This window comes from Catharus ustulatus, chromosome 32 (genome assembly GCF_009819885.2).
Source record: "Catharus ustulatus isolate bCatUst1 chromosome 32, bCatUst1.pri.v2, whole genome shotgun sequence".
Classification (NCBI taxonomy): domain Eukaryota; kingdom Metazoa; phylum Chordata; class Aves; order Passeriformes; family Turdidae; genus Catharus; species Catharus ustulatus.
Genome location: NC_046252.1, coordinates 218,903 through 245,667, shown reverse-complemented (window position 1 = coordinate 245,667; position 26,765 = coordinate 218,903). Strand labels below are relative to the sequence as shown.

The window sequence follows — 26,765 nt, the reverse complement described above, 5'->3', positions numbered from 1 at the left end:
GGTGGGGACCCTAAAAATCACCTGGGGACCCCAAAACTCACCTGGGGACTCCAAAAATCACCTGGGGATCTGAGCTGGGGACCCCAAAACTGGGCTGGGGACCCGAGCTGGGCACCCCAAAACTGAGCTGAGAACCCCAATAGTGAGGTGGGGACACTCCAAAAGTGAGATGGGACCCCAAAACCGGGCTGGGGACACCCCAAAACTCACCTGGGGACCTGAGCTGGGGACACCCCGAAAGTGAGGTGGGAACCCCAAAACTGGGTTGGGGACACCCCAAAACTCACCTGGGGACCCCAAACCAGGCTGGGGATCTGAGCTGGGACCCCAAAATCAGGCTGGGGATCCCAAAATTGAGATGGGACCCTAAAACTCACCTGGGGATCCCAAACTCACCTGGGGATCTGAGCTGGGGCTCCAAAACTGGGCTGGGGACACCCCAAAAGTGCGATGGGAACCCCAAGAGTGAGGTGGGACCCCAAAACTGCCCAACACCTCACCTGGGGACCCCAAAACTCACCTGGGGACCTGAGCTGGGGACCCCAAAACTGGGCTGGGGACACCCCAAAAATCACCTAGGCACCCCAAAACTCACCTGGGCACCCCAAAAATCACCTAGGCATCCCGAAACTCACCTGGGGACCCAAAACTGAGCTGGGGACCCCAAAACTCACCTGGACACCCCAAAACCGGGCTGGGGACCCCAAACCTGCCCCACACCTCACCTGGGGACCCCAAAACTCACCTGGGGACCTGAGCTGGGGACCCCAAACCTGAGCAGGGCACCCCAAAACCAGGCTGGGGACACCCCAAAAGTGAGGTGGGCACCCCAAAACTGAGCTGGGGACCTGAGCTGGGACCCCAAAACTGAGCTGGGGACCTGAGCTGGGACCCCAAAACTGAGCTGGGGACCCAAAACTCACCTGGGGACCCCAAAAGTGAGGGAAGGACACCCCAAAACTGGGCTGGGGACACCCCAAAAGTGAGCTGGGACCCCAAAAATCACCTGGGGATACCCCAAAACTCAGCTGGGGACCCCAAAACAGAGCTGGGGACCTCAAACCTGAGCTGGGGACCCCAAAACTCACCTGGGGACCCAAAACCTGCCCCAGAGCTCACCTGGGCCCTCCCCAGACTCACCTGCCCCCTGTCCCCTCTCACCTGTCTCTGTGTCTCACCTGTCCCCAGGTGTCCCTGCCCCCTCTCACGTGTCCCCAGGTGTCCCCAGGTGTCCCTGTCCCCTCTCACCTGTCCCAGGTGTCCCCTCTCACTGTCCCCAGGTGTCTCTGTCCCCTCTCACCTGTCCCCAGGTGTCCCCAGGTGTCCCCAGGTGTCCCCAGGTGTCCCTGTCCCCTCTCACTGTCCCAGGTGTCCCCAGGTGTCCCTGTCCCCTCTCACCTGTCCCCAGGTGTCTCACCTGTCCCCTCTCACCTGTCCCCAGGTGTCCCCAGGTGTCCCCAGGTGTCCCCAGGTGTCCCCAGGTGTCCCTGTCCCCTCTCACTGTCCCAGGTGTCCCCAGGTGTCCCTGTCCCCTCTCACCTGTCCCCAGGTGTCTCACCTGTCCCCAGGTGTGCCCAGGTGTCCCTGTCCCCTCTCACTGTCCCCAGGTGTCCCCAGGTGTCCCCAGGTGTGCCCAGGTGTCCCCTCTCACTGTCCCCAGGTGTCCCAGGTGTCCCCAGGTGTCCCTGTCCCCTCTCACTGTCCCCAGGTGTCCCCAGGTGTGCCCAGGTGTCCCTGTCCCCTCTCACTGTCCCCAGGTGTCCCCAGGTGTCCCCAGGTGTCCCCAGGTGTCCCTGTCCCCTCTCACTGTCCCCAGGTGTCCCTGTCCCCTCTCACTGTCCCCAGGTGTCCCCAGGTGTCCCTGTCCCCCTCACCTGCGCACAAAGTGCATTTGGTTCCCACAGATGACGTCCAGCAGGAGCCGCTCGTAGGCGTCCGGGAGCTTCACGTCCTGGGGGGCACCGGGGGGTTGGGGGGGTCTGGGGGTACCCCAAACACCATCCCCTGTCCCCACACCCCATTGTGTGTCCCCAAACACCATCCCCTGTCCCCAAACCCCATTGTGTGTCCCCAAACCCCATTGTGTGTCCCCAAACACCATCCCCTGTCCCCATACCCCATTTGTGTGTCCCCACACCCCACTCTCATGTCCCCAAACCTCATTTTGTGTCCCCACACCCTATCCCCATGTCCCCACACCCCATTTCCATATCCCCACCCCCCATTCCCATGTCCCCAAACCCCATTTTCATATCCCCAAACCCCACTGTGTGTCCCCACCCCCCATTTTGTGTCCCCACACCCCACTCCCGTGTCCCCAAACCCTGTCCCCGTATCCCCATCCTCGTGTCCCCAAACCCCATTTCCATGTCCCCAAACCCCATTGTGTGTCCCCAAACCCCATTGTGTGTCCCCAAACCCCATTTTGTGTCCCCACATCCCATCCCCGTGTCCCCAAACCCCATTTCCATGTCCCCAAACCCCATTTTGTGTCCCTACACCCCATTTCCCTGTCCTCACATCCCATTTTGTGTCCCCAAACTCCATTTTGTGTCCCCAAACCCCATTTCCATATCCCCAAACCCCATTGTGTGTCCCCAAACCCCATTTTGTGTCCCCACACCCCGTTCCCCTGTCTCCAAACCCCATTTCCATATCCCCATCCCCATTTCCATGTTCCCAACCCCATTTTGCATCCCCAAACCCCCCTGCCATGTCCCCAAACCCTATTGTGTGCCCCCAAACACCATTTTGTGTCCCCACATCCCATTTCCATGTCCCCAAACCCAATTTTGTGTCCCCACACCCCATCTCCATATCCCCACACGCCATTTCCATGTCCCCACACCCCATTTTGTGTCCCCACACCCCATTTTGTGTCCCCCAAACCCCATTTTGTGTCCCCAAATCCCATTTTGTGTCCCCATTTTGTGTCCCCACACCCCATTCCCCTCTCCCCAAACCCCATTGTGTGTCCCCACACCCCATTGTGTGTCCCCACACCCCATTTTGTGTCCCCAAACCCCATTTTGTGTCCCCATTTTGTGTCCCCATTTTGTGTCCCCATTTTGTGTCCCCAAACCCCATTTTGTGTCCCCAAACTCCATTTGTGTGTCCCCACACCCCACTCTCATGTCCCCAAACCCCATTTTGTGTCCCCATTCTGTGTCCCCACCCCCCACCCTGGGCACCTTGTAGCGGCTGCCGTAGGTGAGGTCGAGCTCGGACTCCTCGGGCCGCAGGTACATCCCCGGTTTCTTGGTGTTGAGTTTGGCGTAGACGGCCTCGCGCGGCTGCACGCGCACCACGAGCTCATTGCGCTTGCACTGCCGCGCGAAGATGTCCCCGGGCACCTCCCGGAACTGCAGCCGCACCTCGGCCTTGCGCTCGTTCAGCGCCTTCCCGCAGCGCAGCACGAACGGGACACCTGGGGACATTGGCATTGTCATCGTTGTCATTGTCACTATTGTCATTGTCATCATCGTCATCATCACTGTCATCATCATTATCGTCATCATCACCATCCATCTCCATCCATCACCATCCCAGCGCCTTCCCACAGCGCAGCACGAACGGGACGCCTGGGGACATTGTCATCATTGTCACTGTCATCATTGTCATCATCAACATCAACGTCATCATCACCATCCATCACCATCATCATCATTCATCATCGTTCATCATCGTCCCAGCGCCTTCCCACAGCGCAGCACGAACGGGATGCCTGGGGACATTGGCACCATTGTCACCATTGTCATTGTCATCATTGTCATCATCAACATCAACGTCATCATCACCATCCATCACCATCATCATCATTCATCATCGTTCATCATCGTCCCAGCGCCTTCCCGCAGCGCAGCACGAACGGGACGCCTGGGGACATTGGCATTGTCATCGTTGTCATTGTCACCATTGTCATTGTCACCATTGTCATTGTCATCATTGTCACCATTGTCCTCATTGTCATCATCAACATCATCATCAACATCCATCATCATCCATCATCGTCCATCATTGTCCCAGCGCCTTCCTGCAGCACAGCATGAGCGGGACACCTGGGGACATTGTCATCAATGTCACCATTGTCATTGTCATCATCATCATCAACATCATTGCCACCATCAATATCATCACCATCCATCAACGTCATCATCATCATTGCCATCCATCACATCCCAGCACATTCCCGCAGCGCAGCACGAACGGGACGCCTGGGGACATTGTCATCAATGTCATTGTCATCATCGTCATTGTCATCATCAACATCATCGTCATCAATGTCATCATTATCCATTGGCATCCATCAGCATCCATCGCATCCCAGCGCCTTCCCGCAGCGCAGCACGAATGGGACGCCTGGGGACATTGTCATCATTGTCATTGTCACCATTGGCATTGTCATCATCATCATCAACATCATCAACATCAACGTCATCATCAATATCATCACCATCCATCAACATCATCATCATCATCGCCATCCATCACATCCCAGCGCCTTCCCGCAGCGCAGTACGAACGGGACGCCTGGGGACATTGTCATCAATGTCACCACTGTTATCATTGTCATTGTCATCATCGTCATCATCATCAACAACATCATCAACATCATTGTCATCGTCAACATCATCAACATCAACGTCATCATCACCATCCACCATCATCCATCATTGTCCATCATCGTCCCAGCGCCTTCCCGCAGCGCAGCACGAACAGGACGCCTGGGGACATTGTCATCATTGTCATTGTCATCATTGTCATCATCAACATCAACGTCATCATCACCATCCATCACCATCATCATCATTCACCATCGTTCATCATCGTCCCAGCGCCTTCCCGCAGCGCAGCACAAACGGCACGCCTGGGGACATTGTCATCATTGTCATTGTCACCATTGTCATTGTCATCATTGTCATCATCAACATGCATCAGCATCGTCACCATCCATCACCATCCATCATAGTCCCAGCGCCTTCCCACAGCACGAATGGGACACCTGGGGACATTGTCATCATTGTCATCATTGTCATCATTGTCATCATCAACATCAACGTCATCATCACCATCCATCACCATCATCATCATTCACCATCGTTCATCATCGTCCCAGCGCCTTCCCGCAGCGCAGCATGAACGGGACGCCTGGGGACATTGTCATCAATGTCACCACTGTTATCATTGTCATTGTCATCATCGTCATCATCGTCAACAACATCATCAACATCACTGTCATCGTCAACAACATCAACATCATCATCACCATCCACCATCATTCATCATTGTCCATCATCGTCCCAGCGCCTTCCCGCAGCGCAGCACGAACGGGACGCCTGGGGACATTGTCACCATTGTCATTGTCACCATTGCCATTGTCAACATCATCAACATCATCATCCCCATCCATCACCATCCCAGCGCCTTCCTGCAGCGCAGCACGAACAGGACGCCTGGGGACATTGTCACCATTGTCACCATTGTCATCGTCAACATCATAATCATCATCACTATGCATCAACATCATTGTCATCATCATCATCGTCAACATCATCATCGTCATCAACATCATCACCATCCATCACTATCCCAGCGCCTTCCCACAGCGCAGCACGAACGGGACGCCTGGGGACATTGGCATTGTCATCGTTGTCATTGTCACCATTGTCATTGTCATCATTGTCATCATCATCATCAACATCATTGTCATCATCAATATCATCACCATCCATCAACATCATCATCATCGCCATCCATCACATCCCAGCGCCTTCCCGCAGCGCAGCACGAACGGGACACCTGGGGACATTGTCATCAATGTCATTGTCATCATCGTCATTGTCATCATCAACATCATCGTCATCAATGTCATCATTATCCATTGGCATCCATCAGCATCCATCACATCCCAGCGCCTTCCCGCAGCGCAGCACGAATGGGACGCCTGGGACATTGTCATTGTCACCATTGTCATTGTCATCATGGTCATTGTCATCATCATCATCAACACCATTGTCATCATCAATATCATCACCATCCATCAACATCATCACCATCATCACCATCCATCACATCCCAGCGCCTTCCTGCAGCGCAGCATGAACGGGACGCCTGGGGACATTGTCATCATTGTCATTGTCACCATTGTCGTCATTGTCATCATCATCATTGTCATCATCGTCATCATCATCATCACCAACAACATCATCAACATCGTTGTCATCGTCAACATCATCAACATGAACATCATCATCACCATCCACCATCATCCATCATTGTCCATCCTCATCCCAGCGCCTTCGCGCAGCGCAGCACGAACAGGACGCCTGGGGACATTGGCATTGTCATCGTTGTCATTGTCACCACTGTCATTGTCATCATCAACATTGTCACCATCCATCAACAACATCCCCATCCATCACATCCCAGCGCCTTCCTGCAGCGCAGCACGAACGGGACACCTGGGGACATTGTCATCAATGTCATTGTCATCATCGTCATTGTCATCATCAACATCATCGTCATCAATGTCATCATTATCCATTGGCATCCATCAGCATCCATCACATCCCAGCGCCTTCCCGCAGCGCAGCACGAATGGGACGCCTGGGGACATTGTCATTGTCATCACCGTCATCGTCAACATCATCGTCATCATCATCATCACTATGCATCAACATCATTGTCATCATCATCATCGTCAACATCATCACCATCATCCCCATCCATCACCATCCCAGCGCCTTCCTGCAGCGCAGCACGAACGGGATGCCTGGGGACATTGTCACCATTGTCACCATTGTCATCGCCAACATCATAATCATCATCACTATGCATCAACATCATTGTCATCATCATCATCGTCAACATCATCATCGTCATCAACATCATCACCATCCATCACATCCCAGCGCCTTCCCACAGCGCAGCACGAACGGGACGCCTGGGGACATTGGCATTGTCATCATTGTCATCATTGTCATCAACATCATCAACATCCATCCCCATCCATCTCCATCCCAGCACCCTCCTTCAGCACAAGGGGACACCTGAGGAGTTGTCATCGTGGCCATCGTTGTCATTCTCATCGCCACCATGGTCATCAACGTCATCAATGTTGTCAACATTGGCACCCTCAGCATTGACATCACCGTCATCATCTGTCACATAATCTCAACGCTTTCATCATCATCATCGTCAATATCCGCAAACATTTTAGTCATCGTCAATATCTATCGACGTCGTCATCGATATCCGTTGTTGTCAGCATTGTCGATATCCATCATCATCATCGTCAATATCCATGGGCGGCAGCGTCGTCATTGATATCCATCGGCAGCATCGTCATCGTTGTCAATATCCATTGGCAGCAGTGTTGTCATCGTTGTTGATATCCATTGGCGGCGGTGTCGAGATCCATTGACGGCGTCGGCTTTGTTGATATCCATCGGCGTCGTTGATATCCATCGGCGTCGGCGTCATTGATATCCATCGGCGTCAGCGTCATTGATATCCATCGGCGTCGGCATCATTGATATCCATCGGCGTCGGCGTCATTGATATCCATCGGCAGCGGCGGTGTCGATATCCATCGGCGTCATCAGTATTGTCAATATCAGTCGGCGGCAGCGGTGGTGTCGATATCCGTCGACGTCGTCAATATCCGTCGTTGTCCTTGTCGATATCCATCGGCGGCCTCGTCGATATCCGTCGTCATCGAGATCCGTCGTCCTTGATATCCATCGTCATTGTTGTCATCGTTGATATCCATCGGCAGCGGCGGTGGCGTCGATATCTGTCATCGTGCTTGTCGATATCCGTCGTCGTCCTTGTCGATATCCGTCCTCGTCGATATCCGTCGTCGTCGTCAATATCCGTGGTCGTCCTCGTCAATATCCGTCGTCGTCGATATCCGTCACCGTCCTCGTCGATATCCGTCGTCGATATCTGTCGTCGTCGTCGTCGATATCCGTCGCTGTCCTCGTCGATATCTGTTGTCATCCTCGTCGATATCCGTCGTCGACGTCGTCGATATCCGTCGTCGTCCTCGTCATCCGTTGTCGTCCTCGTTGATATCTGTCGTCGTCGTCGATATCCGTCATCCTCGTCGATATCTGTCGTTGTCCTCGTCGATATTTGTCGTCGTCCTCGTCGATATCCGTCGTCGTCCTCGTCGATATCCGTCATTGTCGTCATCATCGTCGATCACCATGGTAACTACCATCCTCATGGTCAACGCCTCTGTCATCCTCTGTCACCATTGTGGCCATCAACATCAACAACAGCATCTCCACAACCACCATCATCATCATCACAACCACCAATGTCATCACCATGGCAACCACCATCATCATGGTCAACACCTCTGTCATCCTCTGGGCATCAATGTCACCACTGTGGCCATCACCATCTCCACAACCACCATCATCATCCTCAGCATCATCATCACCATGGCAACCACCATCATCACGGTCATCACTATCACCATCACAACCACCAATGTCATCACCATGGCAACCACCATCATGGTCAACACCTCTGTCATCCTCTGGACATTGATGTCACCATTGTGGCCATCACCATCAACAACAGCATCTCCACAACCACCATCATCATCATCATCATCACAGCCATCAATGTCATCACCATGGCAACCACCATCATCACGGTCAATGCCTCTGTCACCCTCTGGGCATTGATGTCACCATTGTGGCCATCACCATCTCCACAACCACCGCCACCATCATCATCATCATCACCATGGCAACCACCATCATCACAGTCATCACTATCACCATCACAACCACAAGTGCCATCACCATGGCAACCACCATCATCATGGTCAACACCTCTGTCATCCTCTGGGCATCAATGTCACCATTGTGGCCATCACCATCTCCACAACCATCATCATCACCATCATCATCATCACAACCACAAATGTCATCACCATGGCAACCACCATCACTACCACAGTCATCACTACCACCATCACAACCACAAATGCCATCACATGGCAACCATCCCCCTCTCACCGTCCCAGCGCTCGTTGGCCACGTGCAGCACGGCGGTGGCGAAGGTGGGCGTGGTGGAGCCGGCGGGCACCGTGGGGTCGTCCAGGTAGCCCTTCTGGGCCTCGGGGGGGCCCTCGGGGTTGCCCACGTACTGGCCCAGCACCACGTCCTTGAGCTCCACTGGGCTGATGCACTTGAGCACCTTCACCTGGGGGACACGTGAGGGACAGGTGAGGGACACCTGGGTATGGGGGGCCACCGGGAAGAACAGGCAATGGGCTGGGGGGATGTGGCCACTGGGGGACGTGGCTTTGGGGGCCACCATGGATCACAGGAGGACAGGACACGATTGGGGACACGGTCAGTGAGCCATGGGGGACGTGGCTTTGGGGGCCACCATGGATCACAGGAGGACAGGACACGATTGGGGACACGGTCAGTGAGCCATGGGGGACGTGGCTTTGGGGGCCACCATGGATCACAGGAGGACAGGACACGATTGGGGATGTGGCTTTGGGGGCCACCATGGATCACAGGAGGACAGGACACGATTGGGGACACGGTCAGTGAGAACATGGCCACAGGAGTTGTGACTTTGGGGGCCACCATGGATCACAGGACACGACTGGGAACACGACTGGGGACATGGTCAGTGAGAACATGGCCAGAGTTTGGGGGCCACCATGGATCACAGGATGACAGGACACATTTGGGGACACGGTCAGTGAGAACATGGCCGTGGGGGACATGGATTTGGGGCCACCATGGATCACAGGAGGACAAGACACATTTGGGGACGTGGCTCTGGGGGCCACCATGGATCACAGGAGGACAGGACACGATTGGGGACATGGTCAGTGAGAACATGGCTGTGGGGGACGTGGCTCTGAGTGCCACCATGGATCACAGGAGTACAGGACACATTTGGGGACGTGGCCTTGGGTGCCACCATGGATCACAGGATGACAGGACACGATTGGGGACATGGTCAGTGAGAACGTGGCCAGGGGGGACGTGGCTTTGGGGGCCACCATGGATCACAGGACACGATTGGGGACGTGGCTCTGGATGCCACCATGGATCACAGGATGACAGGACACGATTGGGGACATGGTCAGTGAGAACATGGCCAGGGGGGACGTGACTTTGGGGGCCACCATGGCTCAAAGGACAGGACACATTTGGGGACGTGGCTTTGGGGGCCACCATCGAGAACAAGGTGGTGGAACCCAACTGGGGTAGGGGGATGTGGCCACAGGGGGACACAACCCTGTGGCCATGACCATGATGTGACCACTGGAGACACAAATCTCAGTGACCAGCGTGGTACCAGGGGGCGGTGACACCTTGGTGACACCCCGCTGTCCCCACCTTCTCGTCGCGGACGTCGTCGGGGTTGGTGGACGCCGGCTTCTCCATGGCCACGAGGCAGAGCAGCTGCAGAAGGTGGTTCTGCATCACGTCCCTGTGGGGATCCGGCGCTGCCACGGGGTCGGGGGACACGGGGGGGACGCGGAGGGGACACGGGGGACACCGGGGGACGGCCACCCTCACCGGATGATGCCGAAATCATCGAAGTAGCCGCCGCGGCCCTCGGTGCCGAAGGGCTCCTTGAAGGTGAGCACCACGCAGGCGATGTTGTCGCGGTTCCAGATGGGCCCGAAGATGCGGTTGCCGAAGCTGGGGGTGGGTGAGGAGCCCTGTGAGTGTCCCCATGTCCCCTCCTTGTGTCCCCATGTCCCCTCCCCGTGTCCCCTGTTGTGGGAACCCAGGGGGCTCAGAAGCCTTGGCAAGGTGCCCAAAATCCCTGTGAGTTCCATCCAAGTCCCTGGGAGAAATTACCATCGTTATATACAGAATTAGAGTCACAGAAATAAGTAGAGTGTAGATTGGTGTGTGAAAATTAAGGTTTTAAAGATTGTTTATATTAGGGGGTCTGAACACAAGATGGAGGATTTGTAGTAAGAAATTCTTTCTTCTTCTTCATGGCATCCATCTTCTGGGTCACCAACTCGGGATTGGTGAAGGGGAAACTGCACGGTGTAAAGTGGGTATAAATATTGGTGATTCATTGTAAATAAAGTATAAATCAGGGTATAAAAGATAAAAGGAGAACAGCCTGGGAAGAGTTGCAGAGTGGACCGCTGTTGGGTGTTGATGACATTGATTATGATTGCGGTGATGGCGATGGATGTTGACAATGTGGATGATGACGATGCTGGTGGACGGGTGTTGATGGTGATGGTTGTGCTGTTGGGTGTTGATGGTGATGACTGTGCTGTTGGGTGTTGATGGTGATGATTGTGCTGTTGGGTGTTGATGGTGATGACTGTGCTGTTGGGTGTTGATGGCGTTGATTACGGTGCTGGGTGTTGATTGTGGTGATGGATGTTGGCAATGTGGATGATGATGATGACGATGCTGGTGGATGGGTGTTGATGGTGATAACTGTGCTGTTGGGTGTTGATGACGTTGATTATGATTGTGGTGATGGTGATGGATGTTGATGACTTTGACAGTGTTGGTGGTGATGTTGATGGTGATGGATGCTGATGATGTGGATGATGACGATGCTGGTGGATGGGTGTTGATGGTGATGACTGTGCTGTTGGGTGTTGATGGTGATGACTGTGCTGTTGGGTGTTGATGGTGATAACTGTGCTGTTGGGTGTTGATGACGTTGATTATGGTGCTGGGTGTTGGTTGTGGTGATGGTGATGGATGTTGATGACTTTGACAGTGTTGGTGGTGATGTGATGGTGATGGATGTTGATGATGTGGATGACGACGATGACAATGCTGGTGGATGGGTGTTGATGGTGATGACTGTGCTGTTGGGTGTTGATGACACTGATTATGGTGCTGGGTGTTGATTGTGATGATGGTGATGAATGCTGGCAATGTGCATGATGACAACGATGGCGATGCTGGTGGGCGGGTGTTGATAGTGATGGTTGTGCTGTTGGGTGTTGATGACATTGATTATGATTGTGGTGATGGTGATGGATGTTGACGATGTGGATGATGACAACGATGACAATGCTGGTGGGCGGGTGTTGATGATGATGACTGTGCTGTTGGGTGTTGATGGTGATGACTGTGCTGTTGGGTGTTGATGACATTGATTATGGTGCTGGGTGTTGATTGTGGTGATGGATGTTGGCAATGTGGATGATGACAACGATGGCGATGGTGGTGGACGAGTGTTAATGATGATGATTGTGCTGTTGGGTGTTGATGACATTGATTATGGTGCTGGGTGTTGATTGTGGTGATGGTGATGGATGTTCATGATGTGGATGATGACGATGCTGGTGGACAAGTGTTAATGATGATGACTGTGCTGTTGGGTGTTGATGACATTGATGTTGATTGTGGTGATGGCGATGAATGTTGGTAATGTGGATGATGACGATGGTGATGCTGGTGGACGACTGTTAATGATGATGACTGTGCTGTTGGGTGTTGATGGTGATAACTGCGCTGTTGGGTGTTGATGACACTGATGTTGATTGTGGTGATGGTGATGGATGTTGACGATGTGGATGAGGAGAGTGTTGGTGGCAGCGCTGTTGATGAGGGTGATGGATGTTGATGATGATGATGACAATGACAACATCGATGGGTATTGATGATGACGACGATGACAACGTCAATGGATATCGACGCCGCTGACGACACCGATGGACAGCGACGACAACGCCGATGGATATTGATATTGATATAAAGACGGTAATTTCTCCCAGGGACTTAGATGGAACTCCCAGGGACATCCTGGGTCCCCTCCCGTGTCCCCTGTCCCCTCCATGTCCCCAGCTCACCGCAGCACCATGAGGCTCTGCACCATCTCCTTGCCCAGGTAGTGGTCCATGCGGTAGATCTGCTCCTCGCTGAACAGCGAGCTCAGGTGCGCCGACAGCTCCTCCGACGAGCCCAGGTCCCGCCCAAACGGCTTCTCCACGATCACGCGGTTCCACCTGGGGACAGAGGGACAGGGGACACTGGGGAATGTGCAGAGACATGGGGTCATGGGATGTAGGGGGACACAGGGATGTGAGGGATGTAGGGACATGGGGACACATGGGGACATGGGGGACATGTGGGGACATGGGGACACATGGGGACACAAGGAACATATGGGGACATGGGGACACAGGGATGTGAGGGATGTAGGGACACAGGGACACTTGGGGACATGGGGGGACATGTGGGGACACGGGGACACACGAGGACACAAGGGGACACAAGGGGACACAAGGATGTGTGGGGACATGGGGACACATGGGATGTGAGGGATGTAGGGACATGGGGGGACATGGGGACACATGGGGACACAGGGGACACAAGAAACATGGAGGGACACGGGGACACAAGGGATGTGAGGGATGTAGGGTCAGGTGGGGACATGTGGGGACGTCAGGACTCATGGGGACACAAGAAACTTGGAGGGACATGGGGACACAAGGGACGTGAGGGATGTGGGGACACGGGGACATGTGGGGACATGGGGGACATGAGGGACATGGGGACATAAGGGGTGTGAGGGATGTAGGGACATGTGGGACATGGGGAGACATGTGGGGACATGGGGACACATGGGATGTGAGGGATGTAGGGACATGGGGACACAGGGCAACATGGAGGGACATGGGGACACAAGGGATGTGAGGGATGTGGGGACACAGGTAATGGGGGGACATGTGGGGACATGGGGACACATAGGGACACATGGGGACACAGCGGCACACAGGGGTACAGGAGGTGTGGGGGCACATGAGGACACAGGGACACACAAGGGACAGGAGGACACAGGGGACATGAGGACACAAAGGACAGGAGGACACAGGGGACATGTGGGGACACGGGAATGTGCACAGACACAGTGGGGACATGGATATGGGAGGTGGGACATGGTGACAAAACAGTGTCCCCTGCAGTCACACACCCTGAGTGTCCCCATGTCCCCACTCACCCTGTCCCCATGCACACAGCCCTCAGGTGCTGTGTCACAGCTGTGTCCCCATGCTGTCCCCATGTCCCCATGTCCCCACTCACCCTGTCCCCATGCACACAGCCCTCAGGTGCTGTGTCACAGCTGTGTCCCCATGTCCCCACTCACCCTGTCCCCATGCACACAGCCCTCAGGTGCTGTGTCACAGCTGTGTCCCCATGCTGTCCCCATGTCCCCATGCTGTCCCCATGTCCCCACTCACCCTGTCCCCATGCACACAGCCCTCAGGTGCTGCGTCACAGCTGTGTCCCCATGTCCCCACTCACCCTGTCCCCATGCACACAGCCCTCAGGTGCTGTGTCACAGCTGTGTCCCCATGTCCCCATGCTGTCCCCATGCACACAGCCCCCAGGTGCTGTGTCACAGCTGTGTCCCCACACTGTCCCCATGTCCCCATGTCCCCACTCACCCTGTCCCCATGCACACAGCTCTCAGGTGCTGTGTCACAGCTGTGTCCCCATGCTGTCCCCATGTCCCCACTCACCCTGTCCCCATGCACACTGCCCTCAGGTGCTGTGTCACAGCTGTGTCCCCATGCTGTCCCCATGTCCCCATGTCCCCACTCACCCCGTCCCCATGCACACAGCCCTCAGGTGCTGTGTCACAGCTGTGTCCCCATGCTGTCCCCATGTCCCCACGCTGTCCCCACGTCCCCACTCACCCTGTCCCCATGCACACTGCCCTCAGGTGCTGTGTCACAGCTGTGTCCCCATGCTGTCCCCATGTCCCCATGTCCCCACTCACCCCGTCCCCATGCACACAGCCCTCAGGTGCTGTGTCACAGCTGTGTCCCCATGCTGTCCCCATGTCCCCATGTCCCACTCACCCTGTCCCCATGCACACTGCCCTCAGGTGCTGTGTCACAGGGGCGTACACGCTGGGTGGCAGTGCCAGGTAGAACAGTCTGTCAGCGCGGGCGCCCCCGGGGAGCCCCCTCAGGTGCGAGTCCAGGGCCCGGAACGAGGCCTCGTCCCCGTACTGACCCCGCACGAAACTCTGCAGGGCCAGGAACTCGGCCAGCCGGGGCCCGTCCTCGGGGGTCACCTGTGGGGGGACAGAGAGGGACAAGGGACAGGTGAGACAGGGACAGGGGACAGGTGAGACAGGGACTGGTGAGACAGGGACAGGAACTCGGCCAGGCGGGGACCGTCCTCGGGGGTCACCTGTGGGGACAGAGAGGGACAGGGGACAGGTGAGACAGGGACAGGTGAGACAGGGACAGGTGAGACAGGGACAGGGGACAGGTGAGACAGGGGAGACAGGGACAGGAACTCGGCCAGGCGGGGACCGTCCTTGGGGGTCACCTGTGGGGACAGAGACACAGGGACAGGTGAGACAGGTGAGACAGGGCCAGGTGAGACAGGGACAGGGGACACAAGAGACAGGGACAGGGGACAGGTGAGACAGGGACAGGAACTCGGCCAGGCGGGGACCGTCCTTGGGGGTCACCTGTGGGGACACACAGGGGACAGGGACGGGTGAGACAGGGACAGGGGACAGGTGAGACAGGGACAGGTGAGACAGGGACAGGAACTCGGCCAGCCGGGGACCGTCCTCAGGTGTCACCTGTGGGGACAAAGGGACAGGGACAGGTGAGACAGGGACAGGGGACACAGGGACAGGGGGACACAGGGGCAGGGACAGGTGAGACAGGGACAGGAACTCAGCCAGGTGGGGCCTGTCCTCAGGGGTCACCTGTGGGGCACAGGGACAGGTGAGACAGGGACAGGGGACAGGTGAGACAGGGACAGGGGACAGGTGAGACAGGGACAGGGACAGGTGAGACAGGGACAGGAACTCGGCCAGGCAGGGCCTGTCCTCAGGGGTCACCTGTGGGGACAAAGGGACAGGGATAGGGACAGGTGAGACAGGGACAGGCAGGGCCTGTCCTTGGGGGTCACCTGGGGACACGTGGGGACAGAAGGGGACAGGTGAGGTCAGGAGGGACTAGGAGAGGACAGGAGACATCAGGAGGTGACAGGAGGGGACAGGAGGAGACAGAGAGGGACAGGTGGTGACAGGTGGGGACAGGAGGGACAGAGAGGGGGACAGGAGGAGACAGAGGGGACAGGAGGGGACAAGAGGGACAGGAAGTGACAGGAGGGGACAGCAGGGGACAGGAGGGGTCAGGAGGAGACAGGAGTGGACAGGAAGGACAGGAGGGGACAGGAGGGGACAGGAAGGACAGGAAGTGACAGAGAGGGACAGGAAGGGACAGGTGAGGTCAGGAGGGGACAGAGAAGGTGGGGACAGAATGAACAGAGAGGGACAGGAACAGACATGTGGGACAGGAGGGGACAGGAAGGGACAGGAGGGGACAGAGAGGGACAGGAGGGGACAGCAGGGGACAGAGCTGTCACCTTGAGGTGGGGCAGGGTCTGCTCCTTGATGAGCTCCACGGTGAGCGGAGAGCGGGCGAAGCCAACGACGTGAGTGGCATCGGGGAGGAGCCCGTCCCTGAACAGCCACCTGGGGACAGGGACAGCAGTGTCACCTGTGTCACCAACCCCCCTGTGACACCAGCCCGTCCCTGAACAGCCACCTGGGACAGGGACAGCAGTGTCACCTGTGTCACCTGTGTCCCCAAACCACCCCAGGGACAGTGGCATCGGGGAGGAGCCCGTCCCTGAACAGCCACCTGGGGACAGCAGTGTCACCTGTCACCTGTGTCACCTGTCACCTGTGTCACCAAACCCCCCAGCCCGTCCCTGAACAGCCACCTGGGGACAAGGACAGCAGTGTCACCTGTGTCACCAACCCCCCCAGCCCGTCCCTGAACAGCCACCTGGGGACAGCAGTGTCACCTGTGTCACCTGTGTCACCTGTGTCACCTGTGTCACCAAACCCCCCAGCCCGTCCCTGAACAGCCACCTAGGACAGCAGTGTCACCTGTGTCACCAACCCCCCCCGCCCGTCCCTGAACAGCCACCTGGGGACAGGGACAGCAGTGTCACCTGTGTCACCAACCCCCCCAGCCCGTCCCTGAACAGCCACCTAGGACAGCAGTGTCACCTGTGTCACCTGTGTCACCTAACCCCCCAGCCCGTCCCTGAACAGCCACCTGGGGACAGCAGTGTCACCTGTGTCACCTGTGTCACCAAACCCCCCAGCCCGTCCCTGAACAGCCACCTAGGACAGCAGTGTCACCTGTGTCACCAACCCCCCCAGCCCGTCCCTGAACAGCCACCTGGGGACAGGGACAGCAGTGTCACCTGTGTCACCAACCCCCCCAGCCCGTCCCTGAACAGCCACCTAGGACAGCAGTGTCACCTGTGTCACCTGTGTCACCTAACCCCCCAGCCCGTCCCTGAACAGCCACCTGGGGACAGCAGTGTCACCTGTGTCACCTGTGTCACCAAACCCCCCAGCCCGTCCCTGAACAGCCACCTAGGACAGCAGTGTCACCTGTGTCACCAACCCCCCCAGCCCGTCCCTGAACAGCCACCTGGGGACAGCAGTGTCACCTGTGTCACCAACCCCCCCAGCCCGTCCCTGAACAGCCACCTGGGGACAGGGACAGCAGTGTCACCTGTGTCACCAACCCCCCCAGCCCGTCCCTGAACAGCCACCTGGGACAGGGACAGCAGTGTCACCTGTGTCACCAAACCCCCCAGCCCGTCCCTGAACAGCCACCTGGGGACAGCAGTGTCACCTGTGTCACCTGTGTCACCTGTGTCCCCAAACCCCCCAGCCCGTCCCTGAACAGCCACCTGGGGACAGCATTGTCACCTGTCACCTGTCACCTGTGTCACCAAACCCCCCCAGCCCGTCCCTGAACAGCCACCTGGGGACAGCAGTGTCACCTGTGTCACCTGTGTCACCAAACCCCCCAGGGACACCCCCAGCACTGTCCCCACCCTGCTCTGGGGACACCAGGCCTGAGGTGACACTGGTGTCACCTCTCTCAGGGTGGTGACACCGCTCATGCTGGCTCCTGTGTCACCCTGGGACAGGTGACACAGGGACAGGGGACACAGAGGGGACACAGAGGGGACAGAAGCAGCACAGGGTCACACTGGGGACACACTGGGGACACACTGGGGACACACTGGGGACACTGGTGCCAGCTGGTGACATGAGTGGCCCTGGGGACAGCGGGGACACGCAGCTGTGGTGACACTGGGGACAGAGCAAACAATGGCAGCACTGCTGAGGGGTGGCACTGGGGACAGCAGTGACTGACACTGGTGGCCCTGGTGGCCTTGGGGACAGCAGTGACCCCAGAGCAGCCCTGGAGGCCAAATATCGATGGGGACAGGTGAGGACAGTGGTGGCCTTGGGGACAGGATGGCCCAGGTGACAGGTGGTGGCCTCGGTGGTCCTGGGGACAGGGAGTGGCCCTTGGTGGCCCTGGTGACAGGTACAGCACAGGTGGCCTTAATGACATCACTGTTCCTGCTGTCCCCTCAGTGTCCCCAGGTGTCCCCACTGTCCCCAATGTCCTCAGATATCCCTAGGTCTCCCTGCTGTCCCCAGATGTCCCCTCAGTGTCCCTGCTGTCCTTACTGTCTCCTCAGTGTCCCCAGGTGTCCCTACTGTCCCCCGGTGACCTCTTAGTGTCCCTACTGTCCCCAGGTGTCCCTGCTGTCCCTCCTGTCCCCAGGTGACCCCTTAGTGTCCCCATTGTCCCTAGGTGTCCTTGCTGTCCCCTCAGTGTCCCTGCTGTCCCCAGGTGCCCCCAGTGCCCTCAGATGTCCCCAGGTGTCCCCACTGTCCCCTCAGTGTCCCCTCACTGTCCCTGCTGTCCCCAGGTGTCCCCTCAGTGTCCCCAGGTGACCTTGCTGTCCCTGCCGTCCCCTCAGTGTCCCTGCTGTCCTTGCTGTCCCCAGGTGTCCCCACTGTCCCCAGGTGTCCCTGCTGTCCTCGCTGTCCCCTCAGTGTCCCTGCTGTCCCCTCAGTGTCCCTGTTGTCCCCAGGTGTCCCTGCTGTCCCCTGATGTCCCCTCAGTGTCCCCACTGTCCCCAGGTGTCCGTGCTGTCCCCTGATGTCCCCTCAGTGTCCCCGCTGTCCCCAATGCCCTCAGATATCCCCAGGTGTCCCCAGGTGTCCCCTCAGTGTCCCCAGATGTCCTTGCTGTCCCTGCTGTCCCCTCAGGTCTCTCTGCTGTCCCCAGGTGTCCCCTCAATGTCCCTGCTGTCCCCTCGGTGTCCCCAGGTGACTCCTTAGTGTCCCTGTTGTCCCCAAGTGTCCCCAGATGTCCCCTCAGTGTCCCCAGGTGTCCTTGCTGTCCCCACTCTCCTCAGGTGTCCCCTCGATGTCCCTGCTGTCCCCAGGTGTCCCCACTGTCCCCTCAGTGTCCCCACTGTCCCCACATGTCCCCTCAGTGTCCCTGCTGTCCCCTGATGTCCCCTCAGTGTCCCTGCTGTCCCCAGTGCCCTCAGATATCCCCAGGTGTCCCCACTGTCCCCAGGTGTCCCCTTGGTGTCTTTGCTGTCCCCTCAGTGTCCCCAGGTGTCCCTGCTGTCCCCAGGTGTCCCCTCAGTGTCCCCACTGTCCCCTCAGTGTTTTGCTGTCCCCAGGTGTCCCCAATGCCCTCAGATATCCCCAGGTGTCCTTGCTGCTCCCTCAGTGTCCCTGCTGTCCCTGCTGTCCCCTCAGTGTCCCCAGGTGTCCCCTCAGCATCCCTGCTGTCCCTGCTGTCCCCAGATGTCCCCAGGCATCCCCACTGTCCCCACTGCCCCCTCAGTGTCCCCAGATGTCCCCAGGTGTCCTCTCAGTGTCCCTGCTGTACCTGCTGTCCCCAGGTGTCCCCTCAGTGTCCCCAGGTGACCTTGCTGTCCCTGCCGTCCCCTCAGTGTCCCTGCTGTCCTTGCTGTCCCCAGGTGTCCCCACTGTCCCCAGGTGTCCCTGCTGTCCTCGCTGTCCCCTCAGTGTCCCTGCTGTCCCCTCAGTGTCCCTGTTGTCCCCAGGTGTCCCTGCTGTCCCCTGATGTCCCCTCAGTGTCCCCACTGTCCCCAGGTGTCCGTGCTGTCCCCTGATGTCCCCTCAGTGTCCCCGCTGTCCCCAATGCCCTCAGATATCCCCAGGTGTCCCCAGGTGTCCCCTCAGTGTCCCCAGATGTCCTTGCTGTCCCTGCTGTCCCCTCAGGTCTCTCTGCTGTCCCCAGGTGTCCCCTCAATGTCCCTGCTGTCCCCTCGGTGTCCCCAGGTGACTCCTTAGTGTCCCTGTTGTCCCCAAGTGTCCCCAGATGTCCCCTCAGTGTCCCCAGGTGTCCTTGCTGTCCCCACTCTCCTCAGGTGTCCCCTCGATGTCCCTGCTGTCCCCAGGTGTCCCCACTGTCCCCTCAGTGTCCCCACTGTCCCCACATGTCCCCTCAGTGTCCCTGCTGTCCCCTGATGTCCCCTCAGTGTCCCTGCTGTCCCCAGTGCCCTCAGATATCCCCAGGTGTCCCCACTGTCCCCAGGTGTCCCCTTGGTGTCTTTGCTGTCCCCTCAGTGTCCCCAGGTGTCCCTGCTGTCCCCAGGTGTCCCCTCAGTGTCCCCACTGTCCCCTCAGTGTTTTGCTGTCCCCAGGTGTCCCCAATGCCCTCAGATATCCCCAGGTGTCCTTGCTGCTCCCTCAGTGTCCCTGCTGTCCCTGCTGTCCCCTCAGTGTCCCCAGGTGTCCCCTCAGCATCCCTGCTGTCCCTGCTGTCCCCAGATGTCCCCAGGCATCCCCACTGTCCCCACTGCCCCCTCAGTGTCCCCAGATGTCCCCAGGTGTCCTCTCAGTGTCCCTGCTGTACCTGCTGTCCCCAGGTGTCCCCTCAGGTGTCCCCAATGCCCTCAGATATCCCCAGGTGTCCCTTGGTGTCCCCGGGTGTCCCTGCTGTCCTCGCTGTCCCCAAGTGTCCCCTCAGTGTCCCTGCTGTCCCCAGTGTCCCCTCAGTGTCCCCAGTGTCCCCAGGTGTCCCCAGTGTCCCCTCAGTGTCCCCATCTGTCCCCTCAGTGTCCCTGCTGTCCCCTCAGTGTCCCTGCTGTCCCCAGTGTCCCCTCAGTGTCCCCAGGTGTCCCCACTGTCCCCAGGTGTCCCTGCTGTCCCCAGTGTCCCCTCAGTGTCCCCAGGTGTCCCCACTGTCCCCAGGTGTCCCTGCTGTCCCCAGGTGTCCCCTCAGTGTCCCCAGATGTCCTTGCTGTCCCTGCTGTCCCCTCAGGTCTCTCTGCTGTCCCCAGGTGACTCCTTAGTGTCCCTGTTGTCCCCAAGTGTCCCCAGATGTCCCCGCAGTGTCCCCAGGTGTCCTTGCTGTCCCCACTGTCCCCAGGTGTCCCTGCTGTCCCCTCAGTGTCCCTGTTGTTCCCAGGTGTCCCCACTGCACTGTCCCCTCAGTGTCCCCACTGTCCCCAGATGTCCCCTCAGTGTCCCCAGTGTCCCCTCAGTGTCCCCACTGTCCTCAGGTGTCCCCACTGTCCCCTCAGTGTCCCCAGCTGTCCCCACTGTCCCCTCAGTGTCCGTGCTGTCCCCTCAGTGTCCCCAGGTGTCCCCACTGTCCCCAGGTGTCCCCCGGCATCCCCACTGTCCCCTCAGTGTCCCCAGATGTCCCCTCAGTGTCCCCAGTGTCCCCGTACCATATCGTGGGGTAAATCTTCTTCTTGGCCAGGTCGCCCTGTGGGGGAGGGGCCGTCAGGGCTGGGGGAGGGGCCGGGGCCGCACCCAGCGCTGGCCACGCCCCCCGGGGAATGTGCTGAGTCAGCACCGCCCCTCCCCCACCCCCCCCCGCGGTGTTTAATTAAAGGGTGTTGGCTAACGAGGGGGGGAGGGGCGGAGGAGGAAGTTGGGGTGACCCTGGGAGGGGGGGGAGGGGCGGGTGGGGCACCCCAATTTCCTTTCCTGCCCCTCCCCCACCTCAATTTCTGCCCCTCCCCCACCCCAATTTCTTCCCCTTCCCCTCCCCCACTCCAATTTCTGCCCCTCCCCCACCCCAATTTCTTCCCTTTCCCCTCCCCCACCCCAATTTCTGCCCCTGCCCCTCCCCCACAGGCCCCAAAAATCCCCTCCCCACCCCCCAAATTCTCTCCTAACTCCTTTTAATTTGCCCCCAAAATCCCCCAATTCTCCTTTAGTGCCCCCCAAATTTCCCAATTTCCCATCCCCCTTCTCACCCCAAAATTTTTTTCCCAGTGCTCAGTTACCCCCAAGATTTGCTTCCCCTTTTTTGGCTCTTTCCAGCCACCCCAAATTCCTTCATTCCTCCTTCCAATCTCTCAATTCTGCCCCTAAATCCCTTCATTCCCCCTTTCAGCCCCAAAATTTCCCCCCAATTTCCTTAATTCCCCCTTCCAGTCCCCCCAAATCCTTTCATTTCCCCTTCCAGCCCCCCAATTCTCCCCTCCAGCCCCCCAACATCCCCCCTAAACCCCCCCACAAACCCCAAATTTCCACCCCTAACCCCTTCTTTCCTTCCTCCAACCCCTAAATCCCTCTTCCAGCCCCTCAAATCCCCCTCAGCCCCCCTAATTCCCCCCCAAACCCCTTTTTTTTACCAGCCAAACCCCAAATTTCCATCCCTAATCCCCTTTTTTCTCTCCTCCAGCCCCCTAATTCCCTTTTCCAGCCCCTCATTCCTCCCCAAACTCCTTTATTCCACCCCACAAACCCCAAATTTCCACCCCTAACCCCTTCTTTCCTTTCTCCAATACCCAAATCCTCCCCAAACCCCTTTATTCCACCAGCCAACCCCCAAATTTCCACCCCTAACCCCCTTCTTTCCCTCCTCCAACTCCCTAATTCCTTTTTCCAGCCCCCCAATTCCTCTCCAAACTCCTTTATTCCACCCCACAAACCTCAAATTTCCACCCCTAATCCCCTTATTTCCCTTTTCTAGCCCCCTAATTCCCCCAACCTCTCTATTCCACCCCACAAACCCTAAATTCCTTCTCCTAACCCCCTTCTTTTTTTTCTCCAATACCCAAATCCTCCCCAAACCCCTCTATTCCACCCCACAAACCCCAAATTCCTCCTCCTAAACCCCCAGTTCCCTTTTCCAGCCCCCCATTCCTCTCCAAATCCCTTTTTTCCACCAGCCAAACCCCAAATTTCCACCCTTAAACTCCTTCTTTCCTTCCTCCAACACCAAAATCCTCCCCAAACCCCTCTATTTCACCCCACAAACCCCAAATTTCCCCCCCAACCCCTGTTTTTCTCTCCTCCAGCACCCCAATTCCCTTTTCCAGCCCCTGTATTCCACCCCACAAGCCCCAAATTTCCCCCCTAACCCCCTCCTTTCCCTCCTCCAATCCCCAATTCCCTTTTCCAGCCCTCCAATTCTTCCCCAAACCCCTTTTTTCCACCCCACAAACCCCAAATTCCTCCCCCCAAACCCCTTTTTTTTCTCCTCCAGCCCCTCAATCCCTCCCCAAACTCCTTTATTCCATCCCACAAACCCCAAATTTCCACCCCTAACCCCCTTATTTCCCTTTTCCACCCCCCCAATTCCCCCCTAAACCCCTTTTTTCCACCCCCCAACCCCCAAATTCCCCCCCCCAACCCCCTCCTTTCCCTCCCCACCCCTCAGGCACTCACAGAGGCGCCGAGGATGACGAGCACCAGGGGATGTCCCTGCAGGAAAGCTCCGTCCCTGCACAGCTCCTGCCGGAGCATCCCGCACACCTGCGAGCGGCTCAGCTCCCCGCGGGGAGCCGGCTCCTCCTCACCCGGGCCCGGCATCGCTCCTGGGGGCCGGATCGGGCACTTGGGGGGCAGGATCGGGCACTTGGGGGGCAGGTTCGGGTACTTGGGGGGCAGGTTCGGGTACTTAGAGGGCAGGTTTGGGTACCCCGGGCAGGATTTGGGTATTGGAGGGGCAGGTTCGAGGAGTAGAGGAGCAGGTTTGGGCACCCCAGGCAGGATTTAGGCACTCGTGGGGCAGGATTTGGGCACTTAGGGGGCAGGTTTGGGTACTTGGAGGGCAGGTTTGGACACCCCAGGCAGGATTTGGGGAGTAGAAGAACAAGTTTGGGCACCCCAGGGTAGGATTGGAAGGGTTACAGGGGCAGGGCGGGGTTATTTTGGGTTTTTTGGGGTGGGGTTGGTGCACCCCAGAAACGAGATTTGGCATTTTAAGGGGCAAGATAAAAAATTGGGGGCGGGTTTGGGCACCCCAGGGCAGGATTAGAAGGGTTACAGGGGCAGGGCGGGGTTATTTTGGGTTTTTGGGGCGGGGTATTTTGGGTTTTAGGGCGGGGTTGGTCACCCCAGGAACGGGATTTGGTATTTTGGGGGCAGGGTAAGAAATTGGGGGGTGGGTTTGGACACCCCAGGGCAGAATTGGAGGGGTTTTGGGGCAGGGCGAGGTAATTTTGGGTTTTAGGGTGGGGTTGGTGCACCCCAGGAACGGGATTTGGTTTTTTAGGGGGTAGGGTAAGAAACTGGGGGGCGGGTTTGGACACCCCAGGGCAGAATTGGAGGAGTTATTTTGGGTTTTTGGGGCGGGGTTGGTCACCCCAGGAACGGGATTTGGTTTTTTTTAGGGGGCAGCGTAAAAAATTGGGGGGTGGATTTGGGCACCCCAGGGCAGAATTGGAGGGGTTAGAGAGCAGGGTGAGGTTATCTTGGGTTTTTGGGGCGGGGTTTGTCACCCCAGGAACGGGATTTGGTTTTTTAGGGGGTAGAATAAAAAATTGGGGGGCGGGTTTGGACACCCCAGGGCAGAATTGGAGGAGTTATTTTGGGTTTTTGGGGCAGGGTTGGTGCACCCCAGGAACGGGATTTGGTTTTTTAGGGGGCAGGGTAAAAATTTAGGGGGCGGGTTTGGGCACCCCAGGGCAGAATTGGAGGGGTTAGAGAGCAGGGTGAGGTTATTTTGGGTTTTTGGGGCGGGGTTTTTCACCCCAGGAACGAGATTTGATATTTTTAGGGGGCAGGATAAGAAATTGGGGGGCGGGTTTGGGCACCCTCGGGCAGAATTGGAGGGGCTATAGAGCAGAGTGAGGTTATTTTGGGTTTTTGGGGCGGGGTTGGTGCACCCCAGGAACGGGATTTGGCATTTTAGGGGGCAGGGTAAGAAATTGGGGGGCGGGTTTGGGAACCTCAGGGCAGGATTTGAGGGGTTACAGAGCAGGGTGAGGTTATTTTGGGTTTTTGGGGCGGGGTATTTTGGGTTTTTGGGGTGGGGTTTTTCACCCCAGGAACGGGATTTGGTTTTTTAGGGGGCAGGGTAAAAAATTGGGGGGCGGGTTTGGACACCCCAGAGCAGAACTAGAAGGGTTATAGGGCAGGGTGAGGTAATTTTGGGTTTTTGGGGCGGGGTATTTTGGGTTTTTGGGGCGGGGTTGGTGCACCCCAGGAACGGGATTTGGTTTTTTAGGGGGCAGGATAAGAAATTAGGGGGCGGGTTTGGGCACCCCAGGGGCAGGGCAGGGTATTTAAGGGATGGGATTTGAAGAATTTTGGGCGGGGTTGGTCACCTCAGGAACAAGATTTGGCATTTTAAGGCGCAAGATAAAAAATTGGGGGGCGGGTTTGGGCACCCCAGGGCAGGATTGGAAGGGTTATAGGGCAGGGTGAGGTTATTTTGGGTTTTTGGGGCGGGGTATTTTGGGTTTTTGGGGCGGGGTTTTTCACCCCAGAAACGAGATTTGCCATTTTAAGGGGCAAGATAAAAAACTGGGGGGGGGATTTGGGAACCCCAGGGCAGGATTGGAAGGGTTATAGGGCAGGGTGAGGTAGTTTTGGGTTTTTGGGGCGGGGTATTTTGGGTTTTAGGGTGGGGTTGGTGCACCCCAGGAACGGGATTTGGTATTTTAGGGGGTAGAATAAAAAATTGAGGGGTAGATTTGGGCACCCCAGGGCAGAATTGGAAGGGTTATAGGGCAGGGTGAGGTTATTTTGGGTTTTTGGGGTGGGGTATTTTGGGTTTTTGGGGCGGGGTTGGTCACCCAAGAAACGGGATTTGGTTTTTTAGGGGGCAGGGTAAGAAATTGGGGGGCGGGTTTGGGCAGGGCTGGGGTGATTTGGGTACCTGGGGTGGGGTTTGGGAGTTTTGGGTGCGGTTTGGGCACCTGGGGTCAACTTTTGGACCATGGGGCAGGCACGCCCTTCATCCTTTGTCCCCAAAAAATCGGCTCCAGACACCCCAAATTCCACTCCAGAACCCCCAAATCCCCACCCAGGAACCCCAAATCCACCCCCAAGACCCCCCAGGACCCCCCAAAATCTCCCCAATTTCCACCTCCAGCCCCCCCAAACCCCTCATCACTCCCCTCCCCCCCCATTCCCCAGACCCTCACGGACCCCCCCAAATCCCCTCAAATCTCCCCAAATCCCCCAATTTCCGCCTTCACCCCCTCATCAATTCCCCCTCAACATCCCCAGAGCCCCCTCAGACCCTCCCAGACCCCTCAGCACCCCCAGACCCCAAATTTCCGCCCTCACCGCCCCCAAATCCCCCCCATTTCCGCCCTAAAACCCCCCACATCTTCCCTCAATCCCCTCCAATTTCCCCTCAACGCAGCCCCAGGCCCCCATGGAACCCCCCCGGGCCATCCCGGAGCCCAAATCCCCTCACGCCCTCCTAAATTCCCCGAATTTCTCCAAAATTCCCCAATTTCCTGGTTCTCACCTTCCCGCCCCGGCCGCTCTCGCGCCGCCTCCCCCACGCTCGCGCGGGTCCCCATCCCCTCACAGAGGCCACGCCCTCGGCCACGCCTTCACTCATTATCCACCAATCACCGCCTAAGCTCGTCTAACATCGACCAATCAGCGATGAGAAGGGGCGGGGGCACACCCGGAGGCGTAACCAATCAGCGCACTCCACCCTCAGCGTT

At 57.4% G+C, this 26,765-nt stretch overlaps 1 protein-coding gene across 3 annotated transcripts in view; it reads right to left on the bottom strand.

The window, feature by feature from the left end:
• Nucleotides 1–26,624, bottom strand: part of G6PD (glucose-6-phosphate dehydrogenase) — a 30,424-nt gene extending 3,800 nt beyond the window's left edge. The window contains exons 1-12 of one of the 3 annotated variants that reach the window (XM_033083549.2): nt 26,561–26,624; nt 23,524–23,672; nt 21,570–21,607; nt 16,386–16,494; nt 15,552–15,591; nt 14,852–15,029; nt 12,836–12,991; nt 10,569–10,694; nt 10,386–10,479; nt 9,036–9,222; nt 3,192–3,427; nt 1,875–1,951 (exon numbers count right to left, since the gene is read on the bottom strand). In XM_033083549.2, coding sequence (XP_032939440.1) covers nt 1,875–1,951; nt 3,192–3,427; nt 9,036–9,222; nt 10,386–10,479; nt 10,569–10,694; nt 12,836–12,991; nt 14,852–15,029; nt 15,552–15,591; nt 16,386–16,494; nt 21,570–21,607; nt 23,524–23,672; nt 26,561–26,615 — 1,445 coding nt within the window. In that variant the 5' untranslated portion in view covers nt 26,616–26,624. Of the gene's footprint in view, nt 1–1,874; nt 1,952–3,191; nt 3,428–9,035; nt 9,223–10,385; nt 10,480–10,568; nt 10,695–12,835; nt 12,992–14,851; nt 15,050–15,148; nt 15,189–15,551; nt 15,592–16,385; nt 16,495–21,569; nt 21,608–23,523; nt 23,673–26,560 lie in introns of all 3 variants that reach the window. The other 2 variants (XM_042780097.1, XM_033083548.1) reach the window with 2 other exon arrangements.
• Nucleotides 26,625–26,765: the final 141 nt, after the last annotated feature.